Raw genomic sequence first — 22239 nt, forward strand, 5'->3', positions numbered from 1 at the left:
AAATAAAAGAGTAATTTGAATTGAAATATATATGATCCATTATATTAATAGCATACGTAGTACAACATAGGAAACTCACTTTAATTTAAATAGAACTTATATTTGAATAATGAATGTTGCTATCTTAGAAAAAATGAAAATAAATTGCAATTGGAAGGTTGTTGATTGTGACAACCCACAATCCCTAGCGTGTACGCATACGGCAGATTCCATTTAGCCAATTTGAAAGTGAAAAGTTGACATATTGTATATTTGTATTCTTCTTAATTAATTAATTCTACTATTCTAGTGTGCCAATGTATTTGATTAGATAGTGATATGTTGTCTAGGAATCTAGATATTCAATTATATTTGCAAGGTTGGATTCTCCTTGTTTGCTCCACCATTTATCTACTCTAACAAGTGTTTACATGACATTTATCAAGCTTGAATTAGGGCACAATTGAGTTTTTTGTATGTCAATTTAGTATGTAGTCATCTTATCTTGAAACATTTGTGAAATATTATCTTCTACTCCATATCTTATTCTTTATTGACATTTGACAACTATCTTTTGTTAACTTCAAATTATAAAAAGGAGGAGATGGCACAAGTATATAAGATCTTTTCACCTTCTAACACCCTTTTTAATTAGAATTCAGCAAATGAAGGTTGATACGATGGGAGAGACATGAGTGACTTGTTTTTGTCACGCTTTTTTAGTATTTATTTTATTAGATTGCAATGAAGTCAATAAGACACTTGTTTTGTTATACTTGTATAGAGTATTTAAGATAAGAAGCGCATTTCAATTTCTAATTTAAACTTATTACTTTTCCTAGTTTGAATATTACAGGCTAACACATATTTAGAAAAAAATGTTGATAAATCAGAGATAACCAATAAAAGATGGATAACGGATCTTTAAATTTATAATTATCCCTTGGAAACCGCCAAAAAATCTTTCCCACCTCTCTAAACCATTTCTCTAACTCATTCGATGGGTACGATACCGATAAATAAATCGTCATCCAACCTCTCCTCATTGCATACTGAATATGATATCTCATGCACCTTGAATTTTTTGTTTTAAAAAAAAACCGCTAAAATTGATGGCGTTTTATAAAATAAAATCGCAATCATCATTAGCATATTACTTATAAAATCACTATCATCGTTACGGTTTTATTGCTTAAATTTTTGGCTTGTGATTACACTACATGATTCTACGTGGACAATATGGTGGGGAAAAGTTTTTGAATCGATACAAATGGAGAATTAATTACCAATAAAACAATATCTATGAAAATCGTTCTTATTAATACAAGTTTGAATAGTTGAAGTGTTAAACCTCGTCACAAATGTCCCAATTAAAAGAGTAAATTACAATGATGCCATGAATGCATGATGCTTAATGCTTACCTCATCTCTAGTGTAACATTATCATTCAATCGAATAATGACACAAATTAGAGACTATTAATTTTTTGGAAATAAAAAATCAAGATCCAAAAATTGGGCCATCCCCAAACCCCAATGGCCAAGTGGCTCCTATTATCTTATCAATCGTGTATATTCGAACCAAAATAAAAATAGAAAAACCAAAAATTAAAACAAAATTAATAATAATTTAAAAAAAAAAAAAAAAAAAAAAAAAAAAAAAAAAAGAAAGAAAGATTCATGCGTATCAGCAATCTGTTGCTTTAAAAAAAATGGTGGACCCCAATGTCTTGTCCAAGTAAAACCAATCTCAACCGTACAAAATTTTCAACTTTTCATTACAACCGTAGATGTAGTCACCAACAACAATAAAAGGCGGCTGATTCCTTCACTTGAAATTACCGTAATACCCCTGACAAACAATCACTTGTTCACTACAAATAGCCTTACTAAAAATAGCACTTCTTTAAAAAAAATAGCATTTGCGTTACCACTTCATTTTCTCTCAACCTCAATTTTTTTTTTTTAAGGTTCACCGAAAATATGATGATCCGCTACACCGGTGGTGTGCTGCTAGTGGTACTCCTGCTTTCGAGCTCGGTCGTTTACAGCCGTCTGATTTTGGACGATCTTATTCGGCTGCCGTTCGATCAATCTTCGGTAGTTGATCGTGTTTTTGGTCGTGGAAATGATGTTGATGATGATTCTGTTGGGACTAGATGGGCTGTTCTCATTGCTGGGTCTAACGGGTACTGGAATTACAGGCATCAGGTGAATATTGTTGTTTTCGAAATTTATTTTAATTTATCTAAACTTATCTGCCGTTATTTATATTTTATAATAATCCATAATATAATGAAATCCAATTTGAAATGATTGGTCTTAGTAATGGTAACGTATTTTAATTTTGGTTTAACTTGAATATGTCTTGTGCAAATTTAAATAAGTATTTCGATGGATGAACTTATTTGCCTTAAAGAACAAGGAACCCTTATAATATTTGCGTTTTTTTTTTTAAAATTTGTTTTAATTTTTAGGGTTAGATCTTAAAAATTTACAAATCACTAGTGAGGTGGGACATGGGAATCAAGGAGTATGAAAGTACAAGTGTACAACTTTAAATTCACTAGTGAGTCACTTATATTTGGTTAAATTGACACTTGATCATAACGATGTGGTCAATATGATGTGTGATCGACTTGTCCCAATAAAATTGAGCAATATAAGTTTTCTAATTACATACAGATTACTATTGGTCGTTTTATTAATAAAGTTATGTTTGATTTATTGATTATGATATGTTTGGACAATGCGACAAACTCACAATAATTTTCTATAATAGTCAACTATATCTTCATTTAAATTTAGGCGTGAAAGCTAGGTTTTTTTTTTTTTTTTTTTTTCGGTTTTTAGACGTCATAATTTCTATGTTTTCAAATTGTTGTGTGTGCTGTGTGCCCCGCTTGCACCCTTAGTATGCAATCTATATGCTTGTGTTGTGTGCTGCTGCATGCATACAATTCATTACCATTAGATTAAAAACTTACTGTATTGTTTTGTTATGTATAGTAAATTATACTTCGTATTTATGATCTTACTTGAGTTAATATTTTGAGGTAAGCCTTTTGTTAATAAGCTTTTTACATCCTTAGTATATCTTAGATATACCAAGGGTGTTTAAGTAATTTTACTAAACGTTTTGGAAGGCCGCTCTTGTTGGCCATATACTCCGTACTTAGAGCACACATCTTGACTCTAGACTCTAGAGTATCTTTTAACTCAGCAAGTGGTCCTTGTAAGAACTTTTTTAAGTCTTAATTGACAATAATCTAATACTTTTGTACTTATTAAAAGCTTTGTTGACATGTCATTTTTGTATGTAAAATATTTTTTTCTCTTTTCAACAAATAATATTATGTTGTTTATTAGTTGGGCGGTTGGGCCTAAATTAACCATTATGTGTCTACTTCTATATAATTTTTGAGGGCTTGAAAAAGACTATTGAGAATATTGACTAGAGAGACATCAATAGCCAAATGACATGTTAATATTCTAGGACTACTAAATTATATTAGTTTTATCTCTTAGGAGAAATTGAGAGAGTACGAATGTACATTATTTTGATGTAGAGAAAGTCGCGAAGTATTTAAAAAAAAAAAATTATCGACGTTTGATCATAGAAGAATAACACATTAAATCCTCTTTAAACACTTGCCGACTGAAATAGTTAGCATCCCCTAGAATTACATTGTGTACATAGGTTAGTTTCACTATTTTGAGACTATTTATCTTCATTAATCTTGGAGGGGGACATAGGGGGGCCATTTGAAATTATGGACGTTAATCTCTTACAGTTTTTTTTTTTTTGGGTCGTTGAGGTAGCTGACGTAGTGACGTAGTTGGACTTGACTTGTCACAAGTTTCCAAACCAACCCTTAGAGTGGGGTTTGATCCAATAACCTTGAGGCGAAGAGGTCAAACCTTAAACACTAGGTCAAGCTTAGCTTCTAAATACTCCGTTTGGATTAATGTATACAACCCCTAATGTATTTAGCAGTTTTATATGTATTTAGCGCTAATCTTAATTTAATTTCTATTAGGTAGTCCAATTAGTCAATATTGGACAACATAGCATTCCATTGGTAGTGTGAAAACAGAATTATCCATGAGGTAGTTGTTCAAGGAATTTGAAACCTTAAAATTTTTTGTTCTAGTAGCCTATGCCAACTGAACTCCCATAAAAAAAGTTGACTTATTTTCAAGGCTTCAACTTGGAGAACTTTGTTTAATTGTAATATGCTAGCCTTACATGATTTAGCAAATTCTTCAATTCTATATTTTTCTTTTTTCTAATGCACCTTAAGTTTGCTTAACCTTATTTGTATGTTTAATTGCAATCAGCAAGATCTTACATTCGAGTTAATGTCTTTTACAGTCCGATGTTTGTCATGCTTACCAAGTGCTGAAGAAAGGAGGTTTAAAGGATGAAAATATCATTGTGTTCATGTACGACGATATTGCTTATGACATAGAGAATCCAAGACAAGGGATAGTCATCAATAGCCCTTATGGACATGATGTTTATGCAGGAGTTCCAAAGGTTTGATATGAAGTTCATCAAACTTAAAGATAATTTCCTGTTGAATGTTCTGTCAAAAATGTGCATTTCATCTAATAAAACGTGCTTAATGTTGCAGGATTATACAGGGGAAGACGTGACTGTGAACAACTTTTTAGCAGCTATACTTGGTAACAAAACAGCCATTACTGGTGGTAGTGGAAAGGTGGTTGATAGTGGACCTAATGATCACATCTTCATCTTTTACACGGACCATGGTGGTCCTGGGGTGCTCGGTTAGTGTTAACCCACTTTTTTTATTGCTTTCTTCTTAATCATAATTTCTATTAATGTTTGTGTTCTTTGTATGCACGCTCTAATGGACTCGTGTATGAAACTGTTATGCGATGACTCAATTTAAGATTGCCCTGTAAGGAGGCTGAAATCCAAGTTTTCTTGGATTGTTTTTCTGATCCCCTGATACTTATAATATTGGAGCTTTAAAAGGCTTCAAATTAGTTTTATAAACTGGTGGATTCTAATAAATAATGGATGTAATTTGAACACTAACCTTTGTTTCATTAATCATAACACTTACCATTCAAATGATTAAGAGAATGCTATCTGATCTTGTTCTGACAATTTAATGATTTTTTCTCATCTTCTACAAGTAAGAAGTACCAAGTGCTCTGAGTCTTACCTGATATTCATCAAATCACCTAAACCATTGTTATTGTGATGATTAATGCTTAAAAATTAATGATAAATGTGCTAAAACCTAGAAGAGTCGTACTGATTTCAGTCTGATGTTTTATCATTCTGATGATGGCTTTTCTCTGATATGCAATTCAACCTTATCTATACAATACTCGTACTGTCAGACGGTTCTCAATCTTTATGTTTAATCAGGTATGCCTACGTATCCAAACCTCTATGCCGATGAGCTCATAGACACCCTGAAGAAAAAACATGCCTCCGGAACCTATAAAAGTCTGGTAAGCAGCAAGAAATCAGCCTAACACCCTCCATATAGTATGGTTTGGTATTATTCTGTTGTTTTATGTAGCATATTTGATTATTTGGCTCTCATATCTTTCTAATATATTGTCTTCTATCTTAGTTTATCATGTTCAGTGTATATTAAGGATTTTTGTCTCTGAAATGTCAGGTATTTTATGTAGAAGCCTGTGAATCTGGGAGCATCTTTGAAGGTCTTCTTCCTGAAGGACTTAATATTTATGCTACCACTGCCTCAAATGCTGTAGAGAGTAGCTGGGGAACTTACTGTCCGGGAGAAGATCCTACTGTTCCTCCGGAATATGACACCTGTCTCGGTGATTTGTACAGTGTGTCTTGGATTGAAGACAGGTATGGCATATGACTGAAATCATTTTCTTGATATCCTCATTTGTGACATACTTTGGGTTTTCAAGAGTGTTGTACTACTCCCTCCGTCCCTTGATGAAGAAGCATACCACTACCTTTTTTCAAGGAGATTGTAGAGAGTGAGAAAGTAATAACAACAAAGTGGATTGTTTGCATGTTTTTGTTCTCTATGTTGCTGCTGTTGGAGTTAATTTTCTTTTTCTCTAAGCAAATTTCCCCTCTGTAAGTGGTAGTATATCAATGTTTCTGATGGTTGATATATTTGAAACAGTGAACGACACAACTTGTTGACAGAATCTTTGAAGCAGCAGTATGAACTGGTAACAAAGTTTAGATTTTTTTTAGCGCTCATCTTTACTTTGATCAAATCATTCAGACTATTCTGATTTTTGTGTTCTATTCCTTTACATAGAATTGATATTGTTTTGAATGGTTGAATTCATTGTGGCGATTGTAGGTTAAGACGAGGACAGCATCAAGCCCTTTTTACGGCTCACATGTCATGCAGTTTGGTGATACAGAGCTAAAGCAGGACTTGCTTTACTTGTATATGGGTACAAATCCTGCTAATGAAAATTTTACATATGTGGATGATAACTCGTTGCATACTTCATCTTCTAAGTCTGTCAATCAGCGCGATGCTGATCTCATCCATTTCTGGAACAAGGTCTTGGTCCTTCACCTATTACATCCCAACACTTTACATAAATCACAGTGCTATTATCTTCTTAAGACAGCTATATTATCAACTTATGAATGATATCTTACCTTATCTTTGATTTTCCTCAGTTCCGAAATGCTCCTGAAGGATCTCCAAGAAAGTTTAAAGCACAACAGCAATTTACGGAAGTAATGTCACACAGGGTTCATTTAGATGACAGCATCAAACTTGTTGGCAAGCTTTTATTTGGAATTGAAAAGGGTTTAAATGTACTGCAGACTGTCCGGCCTACAGGACAACCCCTTGTCGATGACTGGAACTGCCTAAAAACAATGGTAACACTATCATATTTCATGCATTGTAATAATAACAAGTATTAATGAAGTGAAGAAATCCCAATGAAAATCCTAAACTTTTAACAATCTTTTTTTATGCAGGTAAGGACATTTGAGAAGCATTGCGGATCACTATCTCAGTATGGAATGAAGCACATGCGTTCCATTGCAAACATCTGCAATGCCGGGATCACAGCTGATCAGATGGCTGAGGCTTCAGCACAGGCTTGTCCAAACTTTCCTTCTGGTCCTTGGAGCTCTGTGCACAGGGGATTTAGTGCCTGATGATATGATGCTGTGTAGTACTTGGTAAATATTTTTGTAAAATTGGTGCTTAATTCTATGTTACGCGATTTATGCTTTCTTCTAAGGCCCTGCAGCTAATCCTTGTAAATATAGCTCCCTATAAGTAAGATGCATATTAAATAGCCCATGTAACAAATTTTATGATGCATATATTTAACTAATACAAGAGTATTGTAGTAAATTCCTTGGATGCCTTCTGCCACCTGGTTTTTTTTTTTTTTTTTTTTCCTTTCTTCGGGGGTGAATAGGTAAGTCACCACCAACAGACGATGCAGCAAATACACGATTCATTACATTCATACTATCTTAAGCATTAGGGGCAGAATTAGGATTAAACCTGTGAGGACAATTAGCAGCTTTATCGCCTTGGTGACATGGATACCAACATAACCACAAGTATTGTTACTTCCTGCTATCACAATCACAATTGTGATGCAGAGTAAACAGAGTAAATTCAACTGAATCATGTTGAGTCACAGGAAATTGCATAACAGCCAAAGAATCAGCAATCACTTTACTTTCATGCAAATAACTTATGAGTGAGCCTTCTTTTTAATTCCATAGAATGAGCCATACTTAGCTTGCTTGCATGAAAAAAACTCTTTAAGTTGATCTACTCCAAACATTAGCAGAGGAACATAAGTCATGAACATCATTACAAACTTCGCGAGGTAAGGTGGCATACAACCAAGTGTCCAAGAGCGAACACATTGATCCATCCTTAAATACTCTTAAAATTGAGGAGTTCTTTGGAGTAGTTCTTTAACTCATAACTATGACAAAGCCACTTTTAACTAGGGTACAAACCAGCTTACTGAAGAACAGAATAAAAAATTGGTAACATATATGTCAAGCAAGTTTAAGAAAACAAGACAATTGATTCAAAAACGTCAATTTAGGGGTATTCTGAGTATTGGACAATGGCTATTGTAAGTATTATTATTAGACCGCCTTAATTCAGTGTCATTATTCTTATAAAAATAAACTAAATCTTTATTTTGATCTTTAAAAAAATACGGCAATTTTCTTTTTGTTTCTTTAATTGCTTTAAAACGTCAATTTAGGGGTATTCTGAGTATTTCCATCATTAAAATTGGGGATTCGTTGATCATTTTACCTAGGTGACATGTTCATACGCCCACTTTGACGATGAATCGGTTGAACACGTAAGAAGACGGAGTTAACGCAATTCCTTCCATTCACTCACTAAACCTTCTTCATTCTCTCTCCTCAAAGCTTCGTTCCTACCTTCATTCATCAATGGCAGCTGCATAGAAACACCACCTCCACCTTTATCTCTCCACCAGTCTCCACCCACCAAGTCCTTAATTTCACCTTTTATTACTAGGGTTTTTGTTTAATTCGGCAATGGAGCCGCCAGATGTGGTGGTGTCGATGGACAGTTTAACCAAGGAAGATTGTGGTGTTGGTGGACATGATAAATTGAAGTAGTGTCGGTGGTAGCTTCAATGGAGGAAAGAAGTAGCGTTTACAAATCGCTTGCCTACGTGTCTATATGCGCTACTGACTCGTCACCATCTAACTTCAAATTCTGAGTTGGCGAAATAGATTGACAACCTAAAACAATAACAAAGATTAACTCGGTGTCCCTCTAAAAATGTCATATATTTAGTGAGTGAATGTAAAATTATCGTACATATCACCAAAATGAAAAACAAAGACTATCGTACGTATCACCATTAATGAGATTGAATGATAGTCTATCTAGAATGAACTGTATATAATCCATATAATGAGCCAAGTTAGTTGTGAACATTTATGTTTCTCTTAATTAATTGGAAAATGCTATACATAGCCTTTAGGGCTACATATAAGCATTAAAAATACACTTGAAAACTGTTTAAATTTAGAAAGTCATGACAAATTCACATTAATTACACTGATCTTGTCATGAATTTCTAATTTTATACAATTTTCAAGAGTGTTTTTAATGCTTATATATAGCCCTAAGGGCTATGTATAGCGTTACCCTAATTAATTTAAGAAAATTTTGCAAAAAACCACCTTTTATAAGCAATTTTTTTTACAAGAAACCACCTTATAAATTTTTTTTGCAATGACACACCTTAATCAAATTTTTTTTTGCAAATCAATACCTTTATGTCGGAAAATGAGGTTTGACCTCATTTTCCGGCGTTGACTACCCCAATCTACCCACGAAACCACCTCTCTCCCCAGCCCCACCCAAGAAACCACCTCCCTCCTACGCCCCACCCACAAAACCACCATTTCATGGCGTTGACCACCATAAACACACCCCCTTTTACGGCGTTGACCACCCTAAACACACCCCTTTAACGACGTTGACCACCCTAAACCTTCCTCTATAGCCCTAGCCACCCTTCTCCCCTCCACTGTCAGTTTTGTGGGTGCAAATGGCGTAGTCAACGCCGAAAAATAGGGTTTGACTCTATTTTCCGGCATAAAGGTATGGTTTTGCAAAAAAAAAAACTTTTGATTAAGGTGTGTCTTTGCAAAAAAAAAATTATAAGGTGGTTTCTTGCAAAAAAAATGCTTATAAAAGGTGGTTTTTTTGTAAAATTTCCTTAATTTAATAGGCTATTTTTTTGTTTTGCATAGTTCCAACGACTATTCTCTTAGGACTTGTTTGGTTCACCTTATTTTCACTTATCTAAACTTATCTGATCTAGTCTGGTCTGGTTTGATTTAAATATCAGATTTGACCAAACTTTGACCTTAAATATACGATAATCTATATGGAAAAAATATATCAAGTGGGGTTTTGTTAGATTTGTAATAATGTGTATTTTATTAATATGTGATTTTTAGAATTTTTTTTCATTATGAAATTAAAGATATTTAGCGATAAAAACCTGCACATAAACGAAGATAAAGAAATTACTATGTTTTTAATTATAACACCACTTGACATTTGAGGAAGTTGCACAAATATTGCACTATATCTATTTAAAAAGAAAATATATGTCTTTATTCACATTGTAAATACCTAATATACTTTTACTTTTAACACTTGATTCTTTAATTTATTCTTAGGTCCTATTCACTTCACCTTAAAAAAATATTAAGTAAAAATAATTTTAGTTCGGTAAAATTAAGTAAATATATAGAAGAAATATAATAGAAAATCAGTAAAAATAATCTCTGTTCAGCAAAAATAATTTCACTTTAGTAAAATTAATTTTAATTCAATAAAAATAAGGTGAGATGAACAGAGCCTTATACTACGTATTACATGGTCAATTTTGTACTTTTATCCCTCTGTCTCTCTCTCTCTCTCTCTGCGATAAAAAAGAGAGGAAGTATACTATAGTATACTATTGCTATAGCCTGTATAGGTTATCAATTGACACTGGATTTTGTATGATAATTTTATTTTATTTGTCTTTTTAGATACAATTTCTATTTCAATTACTTGAGCTGTCTTTGATAACAACAGATGAAAAGGATTTCAATTTCAATTAATGGACCATAAATTGTCACTTGTACTGTTGCACATATACGAGTAGAATTAGTTAGTTAGAAACCAAGTATAGCTTGGTCTAGTGGTAAGGTTTGCATCTCACAAGCTTGAGGTATTGTGGGATCAAACCCCACTAAAGGCATTTTAGGTGAGAATTCCCTTACACCCCCCCCCCCCCACCCACCCACCCTCAAAGTGTCTACCCCCTAATCTGGCCGGAAGAATCTGTAAGAGTTGAGGTTCCGATTCAGTAGAACCCTTCTCCTACCAACAGAAAAATAAAGGAGGAATTAGTTACAAATAAATGTCGTCTCAATTTATGTTTCGTCAAATTAGTATAGTTTAGAGATTGGGTCCATGCAACTATTATGAAATGGATATAGTATACTCCATATAATAATAACATTAAACACCAATTATCTGTAAGTAGTTGGCTAGTATGGCTACCCAAAAAGGAAAAAGCCACACCATCCTGGCATCCTTAATCCTTTATTCCTTTTTATGTATTCTACAAGTTTAAAATTTAGGTAATTTTGACTTTTATCACCTTTTTTTTTTTTTTTTTGTTTTTTTTGTTTCGAGAGTCACAAGGGCGGGTGATGTAGAATTGGTCCCAGGATCCCCCTGAATCGGGAGAAAAACTCTAACCACCTGAGCTCACTCTCAACTGATCTGAACTAAAAACAAGTCCAAAAGAACAGGACCATAGGGTTTCAGCAGTGCAATTTAATTGCTGCCAAGCCAAATGGTTAAAACTTACCCCGCACCTTAAACATTCCAAAGCCAAGCAATCGATTACTTTTATCGCCTTCAAAGAACTACTTAATTGAATTTACCACCTCCAAAAAAAAAAAAAAAAAAAAAAAAAAAAAAAAGGATTTACTTTACCACCACATTAAAAAAAAAATCGATTTACCACCTAATTCTAGCTCCGGTGATGGAAACTGACTGTGGGGCCCACCTGAGTAACTATGGCATGAATGAATGAACAAAAGGGTTTCTTTTTCAATGGCTAATTTGATGAAATTATTATCTTCTTTTGTAAAAATATTTATGTTCTTGGTAAAGCCACGTTTTTTTGTAAAAAACAAACATGTGCTTTTGTCAAATACAAATATGTTCTTTTTCAAACACTGGTATATTCTTTTCGTCTTTTTATTTTTACCAAGTGCACAGATCAATCACTACTTAAAATTTTTTACATTGACAAGCGTGATAAATAATATAGATCAAGTAACAAAGATCGGATGAAGTTATTACTACTCATAATTAATATACTGAAAATAAAAATAAATTGGAAGGTTGTTGATTGTGACCAGCTACCCACAATCTCTAACGTGTACGCTGTTAGTGCGGAATTTTCATGACGCGTCTTGGAGTTCATATGTCAACTAGCAGCACGAGTCAAAGGCAGTAACTGACGTCTCTATAATTCAGGAGTCCGTTTGACTAGGAATGCATATCCGATTGGTTTTATCATTTAAAAAAAAGATATGTTGTTCAAGTCAGGAGGAAAAGGTCAATTAACTGACTTCCTAGAATCACGGAAGATAATCATTGAGCTTCAACGGATAACGACGGATCTGAGAAGGTTAATTGCTTATAAATAGATACTCTTGTAACCTGAGAAAGGCAGTTCAATACTTAGCAATCTCTAAGCCATAAAAATACATTGTAACGTTCGACCACTCATAGTACAATCGGTGGATTTCTCCCACCCGCAGTTTTTCCCTCTATATTGGGTTTTCTGCGTCAACAAAATATCGATGTGTTCAATCTTTGTTCTTTATATTTGATTATTATTAGCTTAATCTGTTTAGCTGTCGACGTCCCAGCCTAACGTCGTCCCGTGACGATTTTTGGCATTAACAATTTGGCGCCCACCGTGGGGCCGACGACTAGATCTCATTCGTAAAACCTCAAAAAACACTTCCCTTTCAACAAAAGATTCTTTCTGCCAACATGGTTTCTTCAGGAGATGTGACGTTGGAGCAGTTAATGCAAGAAGTCCGTAGGACTCAGGAAGACCTTGCAAGGCAAAAAGCTGAGAACGAGCGTCTGGCGTCTGAAAGCCAAAAGACCGCAGATTCCCTGCGGAAGGAGTTAGAGTCCGTCAAAAGCAAGGCCCCGAAAAGCGCCGCAGTACTCACGACATTTCATACATGATGAACCTAGACTCAGAGGATGATAGCGACAACAAGGATGACGACGAAGGAGGAGGAGAGGACGGCAACGCCTTCAACGACGGAGACGAAGTCGACCCAACGGCCTAGAAGCTGAAGCAGATTGAAGTCCAGAACGCTAAGCTGCTGCGCTTGTTGAAGAAGCTGCCAGGAGCGCCAGTCCCAACCGTGACGGAAGAGCCAGATGGTTATGCCGCGTCGCCGTTCGTGGACGAGATCTCTATGGCAGACATCCCTCGAAGACTCAATATCCCTCCGCCGGCAAAGCTCTATGACGGAAGCACTTGTCCATTAGAGCACGTCAACCATTACAAGCAGCGGATGTGGCAATATTCCATCCCGCGCGATATGCTCGAGCCTGTCCTCTGCAAATCTTTTGGAGCAACTCTTACTGGCCCTGCTTTAGAATGGATGTGCGACCTGAAAAGAGGGTCTATTACTAATTTTCAAACTTTGTGCAACAGGTTTTATTCGAAATTCAACAATATTTGCAAAGTGGAGAAGCAAACCAGTGACTTATACCGCGTCGTACAGCGCAATGGAGAAACAATTAAATCCTATTTCGGACGCTTCAACAAAGAAATGATCGGGATCAAGAATTATGACGTCCGTACAGCCATTGAGGCCTTCAAGAGGGGATTATTCCCTGACTTAGAGCTTTATAAATAGTTGACCAAATATCCATGCATATCATTCGAATAGGTCAGAACAAGGGCTTTAGCTCAGATGCGGTTAGAAGATGATCTGGCAGCCAGGAAAGGCGTCAACAGCCTCAATAGCCTCAACCCATTCAGCAGCGACAGAGTCGACAGACGACCTTCTAACCCCAAGAAAAGTTGGCATCGCAAGCCCTATGACAGGCCTAATCAGGTAAATAACGTCGATAATGTTACTGATGCTAACCCTATGCCATTAGATGCAGATGACAGGTCTGACGTCGAGTCGTATCCCGACGTGGAAGAGTATGGCTTCTGTGTCGACATTGGGGGAGTGGTAAATTCCCTTCATTCATTAGGGCCCGCAGCCAAATGGCCCAGGAAGAGTGACAAGCCTGACGAAGAAAAGGACAAGTCTAAGTGGTGTGATTACCATAGCGATCATGGTCACAAGACCGAAGAATGCAATGGCTTAAGACGCGAGGTGGCGTACCTGTTGAAGAAAGGTTACCTGAAGGAGCTGCTGGGCAAGGGAAAATCAATTAAAAAGGACGCGACCGACCAGCAACCCCCGAAGGGGCCGACTGTGACCAAATTCACGTCATCTCTGGTGGATCAGATATATGTGGACTAACGTATTCTGCAGCCAAAAAAACGGCCAGGAGAGACGCGTCAGAAGATTCCATTCCCGAAGACGTCAGGTCAAACCAGGACAAAGCCTTGGAAGCCATGACAATCTCCTTCGACGACTGCGACCTCGGAGACCGCCGCGAAGAGCATCATGATGGGCTGGTCATTTCTTTAACTATAGGCAACTGCTTGCTCAAGAGGGTCCTGGTAGATGGAGGAAGCTTAGCGAATGTCCTCTTCAAAGATACGCTAGAAGACATGGGCATAGATGCAAGAGACGTGGTCAGAAGATCCGCGGTACTGGTAGGTTTCAGTGGTGAGGCACTTAATACTAGTGGAGAAATTGTTTTGCCTACTTTTGCAGGAGGAATCAACCTTCAAACCAAATTCAACGTCGTGGATTTCCCGTCGGCATACAGCGCCATCATAGGACGCCCTTGGATTCACAAAAGGAAAGCTGTCCCATCAACCTACAGAGTTTAAAATTCCCCACGAAATGGGGAGTCCAAGAGATCAAAGGAGAGCCCAAAGAAGCCAGAATTTGCTACAGCTCTACATTAAAGCCAAACAAGGGGACAGCGTAGCAATAACAGCATGGACCAGCGTCGGACGAACCAGATGATCAATCCATCGACGAAATAGCGCTGGATCCTAGCAAACCTGAGCAAACCGTCAAAATCGGAGCTTCCTTGGACTCAGGTATGAGAGAAGACCTCATTCTGTTTCTTAAAGCTAATGCAGATTGTTTTTCTTGGACGCACGAAGATATGACAGGTATAAGTCCCGACGTCATTACGCACAAATTGAACGTCGACCCAAGCCATCGTCCAGTAAAACAGAAGCGCAGAAAGTTTGCACCAGAGAGAAACCGGATTATCAACGAGGAGGTGCAGAAGTTAATCGAAACAGGGAAAATCAGGGAAGTAAAGTACTCTGACTGGTTAGCAAACGTCGTCGTAGTGAGCAAGAAAAACGGCAAGTGGAGGGTGTGCATCGACTTCACCGATCTCAATAAAGCGTGTCCCAAAGACCCATTCCCTTTGCCTCACATCGACGCAATGGTCGACGCCACGGCAGGACATGAGTTGCTTACGTTCATGGACGCCTACTCTGGATATAACCAAATACTGATGCATCCGGAAGATCAAGAAAAAACGGCGTTCATGACGGATAAAGGTATATACTGTTATAAGTTATGCCATTTGGACTAAAAAATGCAGGTGCAACATACCAAAGACTAGTGAATAAGATGTTCAAGGACCAGCTAGGAGACACAATGGAAGTATACATCGACGACATGCTGGTCAAATCCAAAAAGGCGTCAGACCACATCTCCCACCTTAAACAGTCTTTCGACGTCCTGCGTCAATACGGTATGAAACTCAACCCTACTAAATGTTCCTTTGGAGTATCTGCAGGAAAATTTTTAGGGTACATTGTGACGCAACGAGGAATCGAAGCAAGCCCTGACCAAATTAAAGCAATAATAAACATTCAATCTCCGAGGAACGTCAAGGAAACACAAAAATTAACAGGACGCATCGCCGCGCTGAGCCGCTTCATTTCCAAATCTTCAGACAAATGCCACTTGTTTTATGACGTCCTCAGAAAAAATAAGGGGTTCGAATGGACTGAGCAGCATGAAAAGGCTTTGCAAGACTTAAAATCTTACATGATGACTCCTCCGTTGCTGTCGAAGCCAAAGTTGAACGAAACGCTGGAATTGTACCTAGCCGTCAGCACAGTAGCCGTCAGTGTCGTCCTCGCAAGAGAAGATCAAGGGCAGCAACTGCCCATTTATTACATAAGTAAGTCTCTGCTCGACGCAGAGACCAGGTATTCTTCCCTTGAGAAACTCATACTTGCTTTATATACAGCCGTCAAAAAATTACGTCATTATTTTGAAGCTCACCCAGTGGTGGTGAGGACTAACTTTCCCATTAAGTCTGTGTTGCATAGGCCGGAATTAACAGGTAGACTCGGAAAATGGAGCATATACCTCAGCACATACAACATCACCTACCGACCCAGAACCGGTATCAAATCCCAGGCACTTGCCGATTTTGTGGCAGACTTCAGCCCGGAACTCGAGACGTCAGCATGCAAAGAAGTGGATGAAATCAACAACGTCATCAAGCAAGCTATCTGGACTATGTTCTGCGATGGATCGTCTAACCAGAGAGGAGCAGGATTAGGAGTCGTGCTAAAGTCGCCACAAGGGGAGTTAATAGTGCAATCCATCAGTTGCGACTTCAAGGCAACGAATAACGAAGCAGAATACGAAGCCTTAATAACGGGGATGAAGATAGCACAAGACTTGCAAGATACAGGGCTCAACGTCTTCAGCGATTCGTTACTAATCGCCAGTCAATTAAACGGAGAATTCGCCGCAAAAGATTCCAAGATGATAGCATACCTCGAAAAAGCAAAAACCCTAGCAAAGACATTCAATCCATTCACTATCAAGCAAATCCCTAGAGACAAAAATACCCAGGCTAACGCCTTAGCTAACCTAGGGTCGGCCCTCAGAAAATCACCCTTCTCTAGTATACCCCTCGTCCACCTAACGGCACCATCAATTGACGCCGCATCAACACCAGACATCATGGAGATAACAACCGAAGACAATTGGACGACGCCTATCCTAAAATATTTAAGAGACGACGCCCTCCCTGACGATCCCCTGGAAGCAAGGAAAATAAGGTACAAAGCGTCCCGATACACCATTTTACATAACATATTGTTCAAAATGTCTTCCACAGGTCTCCTCCAAAGATGTTTAGTAGGCGACGAACAATGGGAAGCGCTACAAGAGCACCACGACGGTGAATGCGGAAGCCACGCTGGAGCTAGAGGATTAGCAACCAAGCTGCTCAGGATGGGTTATTTTTGGCAAACCTTGAGAAAAGACGCAGAAAAATACGTTGCAAAATGTGACAGCTGTCAGCATCACACAGGAGTGTCACATCAACCCCTGGAAGGATTGCACCCCACGCTTTGTCCTTGGCCGTTCATGAAATGGGGAATGGACATCGTGGGCAAGCTACCTCAAGCTCCAGGGCAAAAAGTCTTCATGTTAGCCATGACGGATTATTTTTCAAAATGGATCGAGGTCGACTCATTCACTCAGGTACGCGACAAAGAAGTTATATCTTTTATATGGCGCAACATTATATGCAGGTTTGGCATCCCATCCGAAATCGTGTGCGACAATGGATCCCAATTCATTAGTGACAAGACAAGAAGATTTTGCGAAAGATGGAATATCAAGCTATGCACGTCCACCCCCAGATATCCGCAAGCTAATGGACAGGCGTAATCAAGCAACAAAACCATCATTGCATCACTAAAGAAAAGGCTAAAAGAAGCTAAAGGAAAGTGGGCAGAAGAGTTGCCCTCCATCTTATGGGCAAGTAGGACAACCCCAAGGACGTCAACAGGGCAAACGCCTTTCTCCTTGGTATATGGGTGCGAGTCAGTACTCCCGTCAGAAGTCTGCATTCCAACAGCAAGGTATGGCCTCATGACGACAGAGCAAAATGATGAAGAGATAGTCACCAACTTGGACTCTAGTGAAGAGCTATGAGAAGCAGCGTTCATAAGAATGGCAGCCCAGCAACAGGTAGTATCAAGATGCTTCAATAAAAAAGTCAAGGCGAAAGTTTTCAGAATCGGCGACTGGGTGTTAAGGAGAGTCTTCCAGAACACCAAAAATCCCGCAGACGGTAAGCTCGGCCCAACATGGGAAGGTCCCTACCAGATCGTCGACATCGCAGGTAAGGGAGCGTATAGACTCTTGTCTAAAGAAGGTAAGATCGTTCCACGCAGTTGGAATGCTACATATTTAAAATATTATTAATTTTAATTCAGTGTTACCGTTAAAATTTCAATTCCTTTTTAGTTCTTGAATAAAAACCACTATATTTTCTTTTATTTCGAGTACTGACTTTAGCATCGGAGGGCCGTTGGCAAAAACGCAAACGGCCAAGTCTAACGTATGTTTTGCAGTATACTTCAAGATGGACGCTAGAGCACATAAAATGTTCAACGCTGAACGCATATGAGTCCAGAAGCATCGGCGTCGTCATCAAACATTGGAGGCAAACATGGGCAATAACGCCAGCGACTTTGACGCCAGATTCGGCCTTAGACGCCAGTGGCCTTGACGCCAGATTCTTAAACGGCCTTGACGCCGGATTCGGCCTAGACGCCAGTGGCCTTGACGCCAGATTCTTAAACGGCCTTGACGCCAGATTCGGCCTTAGATGCCAGTAGCCTTGACGCTAGTTTCTTGAACGGCTTTAACGCCAGATTCGGCCTTAGACGCCAGTGACCTTGACGCCAGATATGTAAATGGTTTTATTACCGTCAAATCCTTAGCAAATATTGCTGTAATCATTTAAAACATTCTCCTATGTAATTCTTTTCTTTGCACCATTTCTTGCAACTCCTACTAAGATGTAATCACATCTAGTTCGCGATAATATTATAAAAGCAAAAGCGTAAGTATTTTCTGGAATGCATGTCAATGAAATATTGCAGGAAGCGAAACAAAAGCAAATTGTTCAAAGTACAAAACGCCCAAAACACAAAGTACCAAAAGTTTTCTAGTTCAAAAATAAACAAGTCAAGCATAAAATCAGAAGAAAGAGACATCAACAGTCAAGCGTCACGAGCAGCTTCCTTAACGCCCTGATCTGGCCCAGTGGTGCAAATTGGAGCTTCAGCCAAGACGTCAGACGTATCCACAAAGGTCGGCATAGACTCAGCTGTAGACTTTGAATCCTCAGCATCTTTCTCTGTCTCCGACGCAAGATCAGCCTCAGTACCCAGTTGCGCGAGGAAGACGTCCACCTCTTTCTGAGCATCTTCCTTCGACAGACGACCAGCCAGGAAACGTCTCAGCACCTTGGCACGACCGGTCAGCTGGTCAAGACACTTGGAGTCCTTGGCATCCTCCTGGACTTCAACTAGCTCTTTTTCCAAGTCAGTTGCGCTCTTAGTCAGGTCAGCTACTTTCTGATTTAATTCCTTGACGTCATCTTTTAATTTGGCGACCTCCTGGTTCTTCTCTCCCAAAACTTTCTGCGCAGCCTCCAGCGAGCGTTTAGCTTTGGCTAGTTCCTCATTGCTGGCACGAGTCTCCCCCTTAGCAGTGGTAAGCGCTACTTTAATAGTACGCATCTCTTTTTCGTTAGAAATAAAATGGCCTCTGATGGCCAACATATCCTGAAAAGACTGCAAAAAATATGACGTCAGAAGTCATACGTCAAGAAATGATCAGATGAAAGGGAACGGAGTTCTTACGTTCAATTGTAGGTTTATGGCCTCACTCACTATCTCCGGAGCAGAAAACTGACTTAAACGCTTCGCAGAACCAGGGAAGAACACTTCTCTGTGGTAGGCCACAGCGACGCAGCATTAGGTTCCCCAGACAAGAAGTTGGCAGGAACCTTGACCTCATATTCTTCCTCCTTAACTTGTTTATCTTTGGCAGCAGAGCTTGAGCGAACAGTAGGGATCTTCTTATCCACAGACTTCTTGTCCGCAGGTTTCTTCTCAGCAGGTTTTTTCTCAGGAACTTTGAAGTCAATAGGCTTGGTGTCTAAAATGACGTCAGCAGAAGGCGTCAACTTCTTTCTCTTTTTCATAGCCCTTTCCAACATCTCAGTATGGGGAATGGAAAGAGCCTTGCTCTTAGAAGAATGGGCGGCGTCTGAAGAAAGCCGAAAAGGAATTAGAAGAGGGTATGCGAGTTCCTTCAAAGAATTTTCACGGGATGCGACGTTACCTGAAACCATGGTTGTAGTCTCGTCGAGAAATCTCACGTCTTCCTCTGAATCTGAGCCGGATCGCTCTGAAATGTCAGCGCCAGTACTAGGAAACGTCCTGTCCTTCAAAGGGAACCTCAAAAAGGCTCTTACTTTGCCGTCACTCTTATCCCCCGCAACAACGACGTTCACATCAATCACTGCAAAACGACACATATAAGAAAAGGTGTCAACAACAAACATTAATGAACGACGGGGACAAAACAAAATGTACCTCCGCCGCGCCATCCAGTCCTCATCCATTGGGCGTCCTCCCCAAGAGTTTCCTTGTCAACGAATACATAGCGCGTCTTCCATCCACGATCATTGGTATTCACTTTCCCAACCAAAGGAGAACGACCACGTCGCACATGGAGGGTACACCTGTTAGAAGCCTCGACGTGGATCTTGTACACATGAGCTAAATCGGAAAGATCGAACGGATCTTCCCAACTTTCAGTAACTTTCGCAATTACTTGCGCAACTCTCCAGACTAGAGGCATCACTTGCCCTGGGCTCAGATCGAGCACTTCCATGAAGGAGCGGGTCAAAGCATTAAATTGGAAATTAAACCCCAGCTTAAAGGGATATTCATAAAAGACGACGTGACTTTCAGGACAGTCTTCAGGACGCTAGTCATTGGAAGGGACTATCATCAGAGCGCTCTCGGGGAAGCCCACCATGGAAGAGAAGGACGGAAGTTCCCCTTCAGTAATTGTACTTGCAGGGTTCTCGTTCGTCGCCATGATATCAACAGGTAAATCCCTAGATTTCTCCAAAATTCTAAGTGAAAACCTAGATCTAGAGCTACCCCCCTTCATTTCGAAGCAAAAATATTGAAAAAATTAAAAGATAAAGTCAAAGAAATTACCTGAACGCAAAAGGAAAGATCGCACTGGAATTATTCAAGGAGCTCAACCGGAATCCTTCGATTTAGAGTATTTGAAAATTTTTGAAAAAGTTTGGAAGCGAGTTGGAAAAATTAACTTCTCAATTAAATCAGCATTTATAATGAGTAGTTAGCAGTTATCTCATCAAAGGAAGTGGGAAAACGTGCAAAGACATGGAAGTTGAAAAATCTGGACAAGCTAGAGTAACGGTCAGATTATTCAGGGTTAGTGCGCTGTGTTGGCATTGTAAGATTGTTCCTTCGTATCTCGAGGAATCCAAAGCAACAATCCGGGGCAAATTGTTAGTGCGGAATTTTCATGACGCGTCTTGGAGTTCATATGTCAACTAGCAGCACGAGTCAAAGGCAGTAACTGACGTCTCTATAATTCAGGAGTTTGTTTGACTAGGAATGCATATCCGATTGGTTTTATCATTTAAAAAAAAAGATCTGTTGTTCAAGTCAGGAGGAAAAGGTCAATTAACTGACTTCCTAGAATCACGGAAGATAATCATTGAGCTTCAACGGATAACGACAGATCTGAGAAGGTTAATTGCTTATAAATAGATACTCTTGTAACCTGAGAAAGGCAGTTCAATACTTAGCAATCTCTAAGCCATAAAAATACATTGTAACGTTCGACCACTCATAGTACAATCGGTGGATTTCTCCCACCCGCAGTTTTTCCCTCTATATTAGGTTTTCTGCGTCAACAAAATATCGATGTGTTCAATCTTTGTTCTTTATATTTGATATTATTATTAGCTTAATCTGTCTAGCCGTCGACGTCCCGTGACGATTTTTGGCATTAACATACGCAAAGTCGCAAACGGCAGATTCCATTAGCCAAATTAAAATTGAAAAGTTGCCATATTGCACTATTCTCAATTAGTTCTAGTGTGGCGGAGTGGTTATGAATTTCATTAGATAATGATATATTGTCGGTTGGATCCTCCTAGTTTGATCCATCATGTATCTACTCTAAAAGAGTTGATTAAAAGCATAAATTTGGATAACTAGGTTGGATTCGGTTAAATTGGTTTGGGGTGGGTACATGTCAAGTTTGAGTTTTATTAATTTGTCAAATGATCGTACTCATATAAGTTAAAATACATTATGAATTAAGTTATGTATATTTGGTAATTTTAGATAAGGTCAGGTTTGATTTTGACACGTCTACAGCTCTACTATCAATATGACAGTTGACGAGTTTGTAAATAGAGTACAATTGATTTATTTTTTTCTGGTACAAATGTCTCAATTTAGTAGTTACTTGTATGACTTATACCTTGACAGAATAAGTTATTCTTTTTATTGACAACTTTTAAAGTAATTTTTTTTTTTTATAATAAGTCGTTCGACCTTTGTTTACGAATGTGCACATGTGTATTTTGAGTTGAAATCCAAGCTTAAACAAGCTAAAATCAAGCTTGTTTTATAAACG

The 22239-nt window shown here is 38.5% G+C and overlaps 1 protein-coding gene across 1 annotated transcript; it reads left to right on the forward strand.

The window, feature by feature from the left end:
- Positions 1 to 1889: 1889 nt before the first annotated feature.
- LOC145642087 (vacuolar-processing enzyme-like) lies at positions 1890 to 7354 on the forward strand. Its single transcript, XM_081693172.1, has 9 exons — positions 1890 to 2189; positions 4354 to 4518; positions 4616 to 4772; positions 5386 to 5471; positions 5645 to 5844; positions 6134 to 6182; positions 6320 to 6529; positions 6652 to 6858; positions 6961 to 7354. The coding sequence occupies exons 1-9, from the start codon at positions 1962 to 1964 to the stop codon at positions 7141 to 7143; spliced, it is 1485 nt and encodes a 494-aa protein (XP_081549298.1). The 5' UTR covers positions 1890 to 1961; the 3' UTR covers positions 7144 to 7354.
- The last annotated feature ends 14885 nt before the right edge of the window (positions 7355 to 22239 follow it).

This window comes from Chenopodium album, chromosome 8, assembly GCF_948465745.1.
Source record: "Chenopodium album chromosome 8, dcCheAlbu1.1, whole genome shotgun sequence".
In the NCBI taxonomy this organism is placed as follows: domain Eukaryota; kingdom Viridiplantae; phylum Streptophyta; class Magnoliopsida; order Caryophyllales; family Amaranthaceae; genus Chenopodium; species Chenopodium album.

Excerpts from the sequence above, each read along its gene's own strand:
- LOC145642087 (XM_081693172.1), top strand. The coding sequence starts at position 1,962 with ATGATGATCCGCTACACCGGTGGTGTGCTGCTAGTGGTACTCCTGCTT. Across the intron at positions 6,530-6,651 it reads TCATCCATTTCTGGAACAAG|TTCCGAAATGCTCCTGAAGG; the intron begins GTCTTGGTCCTT and ends GATTTTCCTCAG. Across the intron at positions 6,859-6,960 it reads GGAACTGCCTAAAAACAATG|GTAAGGACATTTGAGAAGCA; the intron begins GTAACACTATCA and ends TTTTTTATGCAG.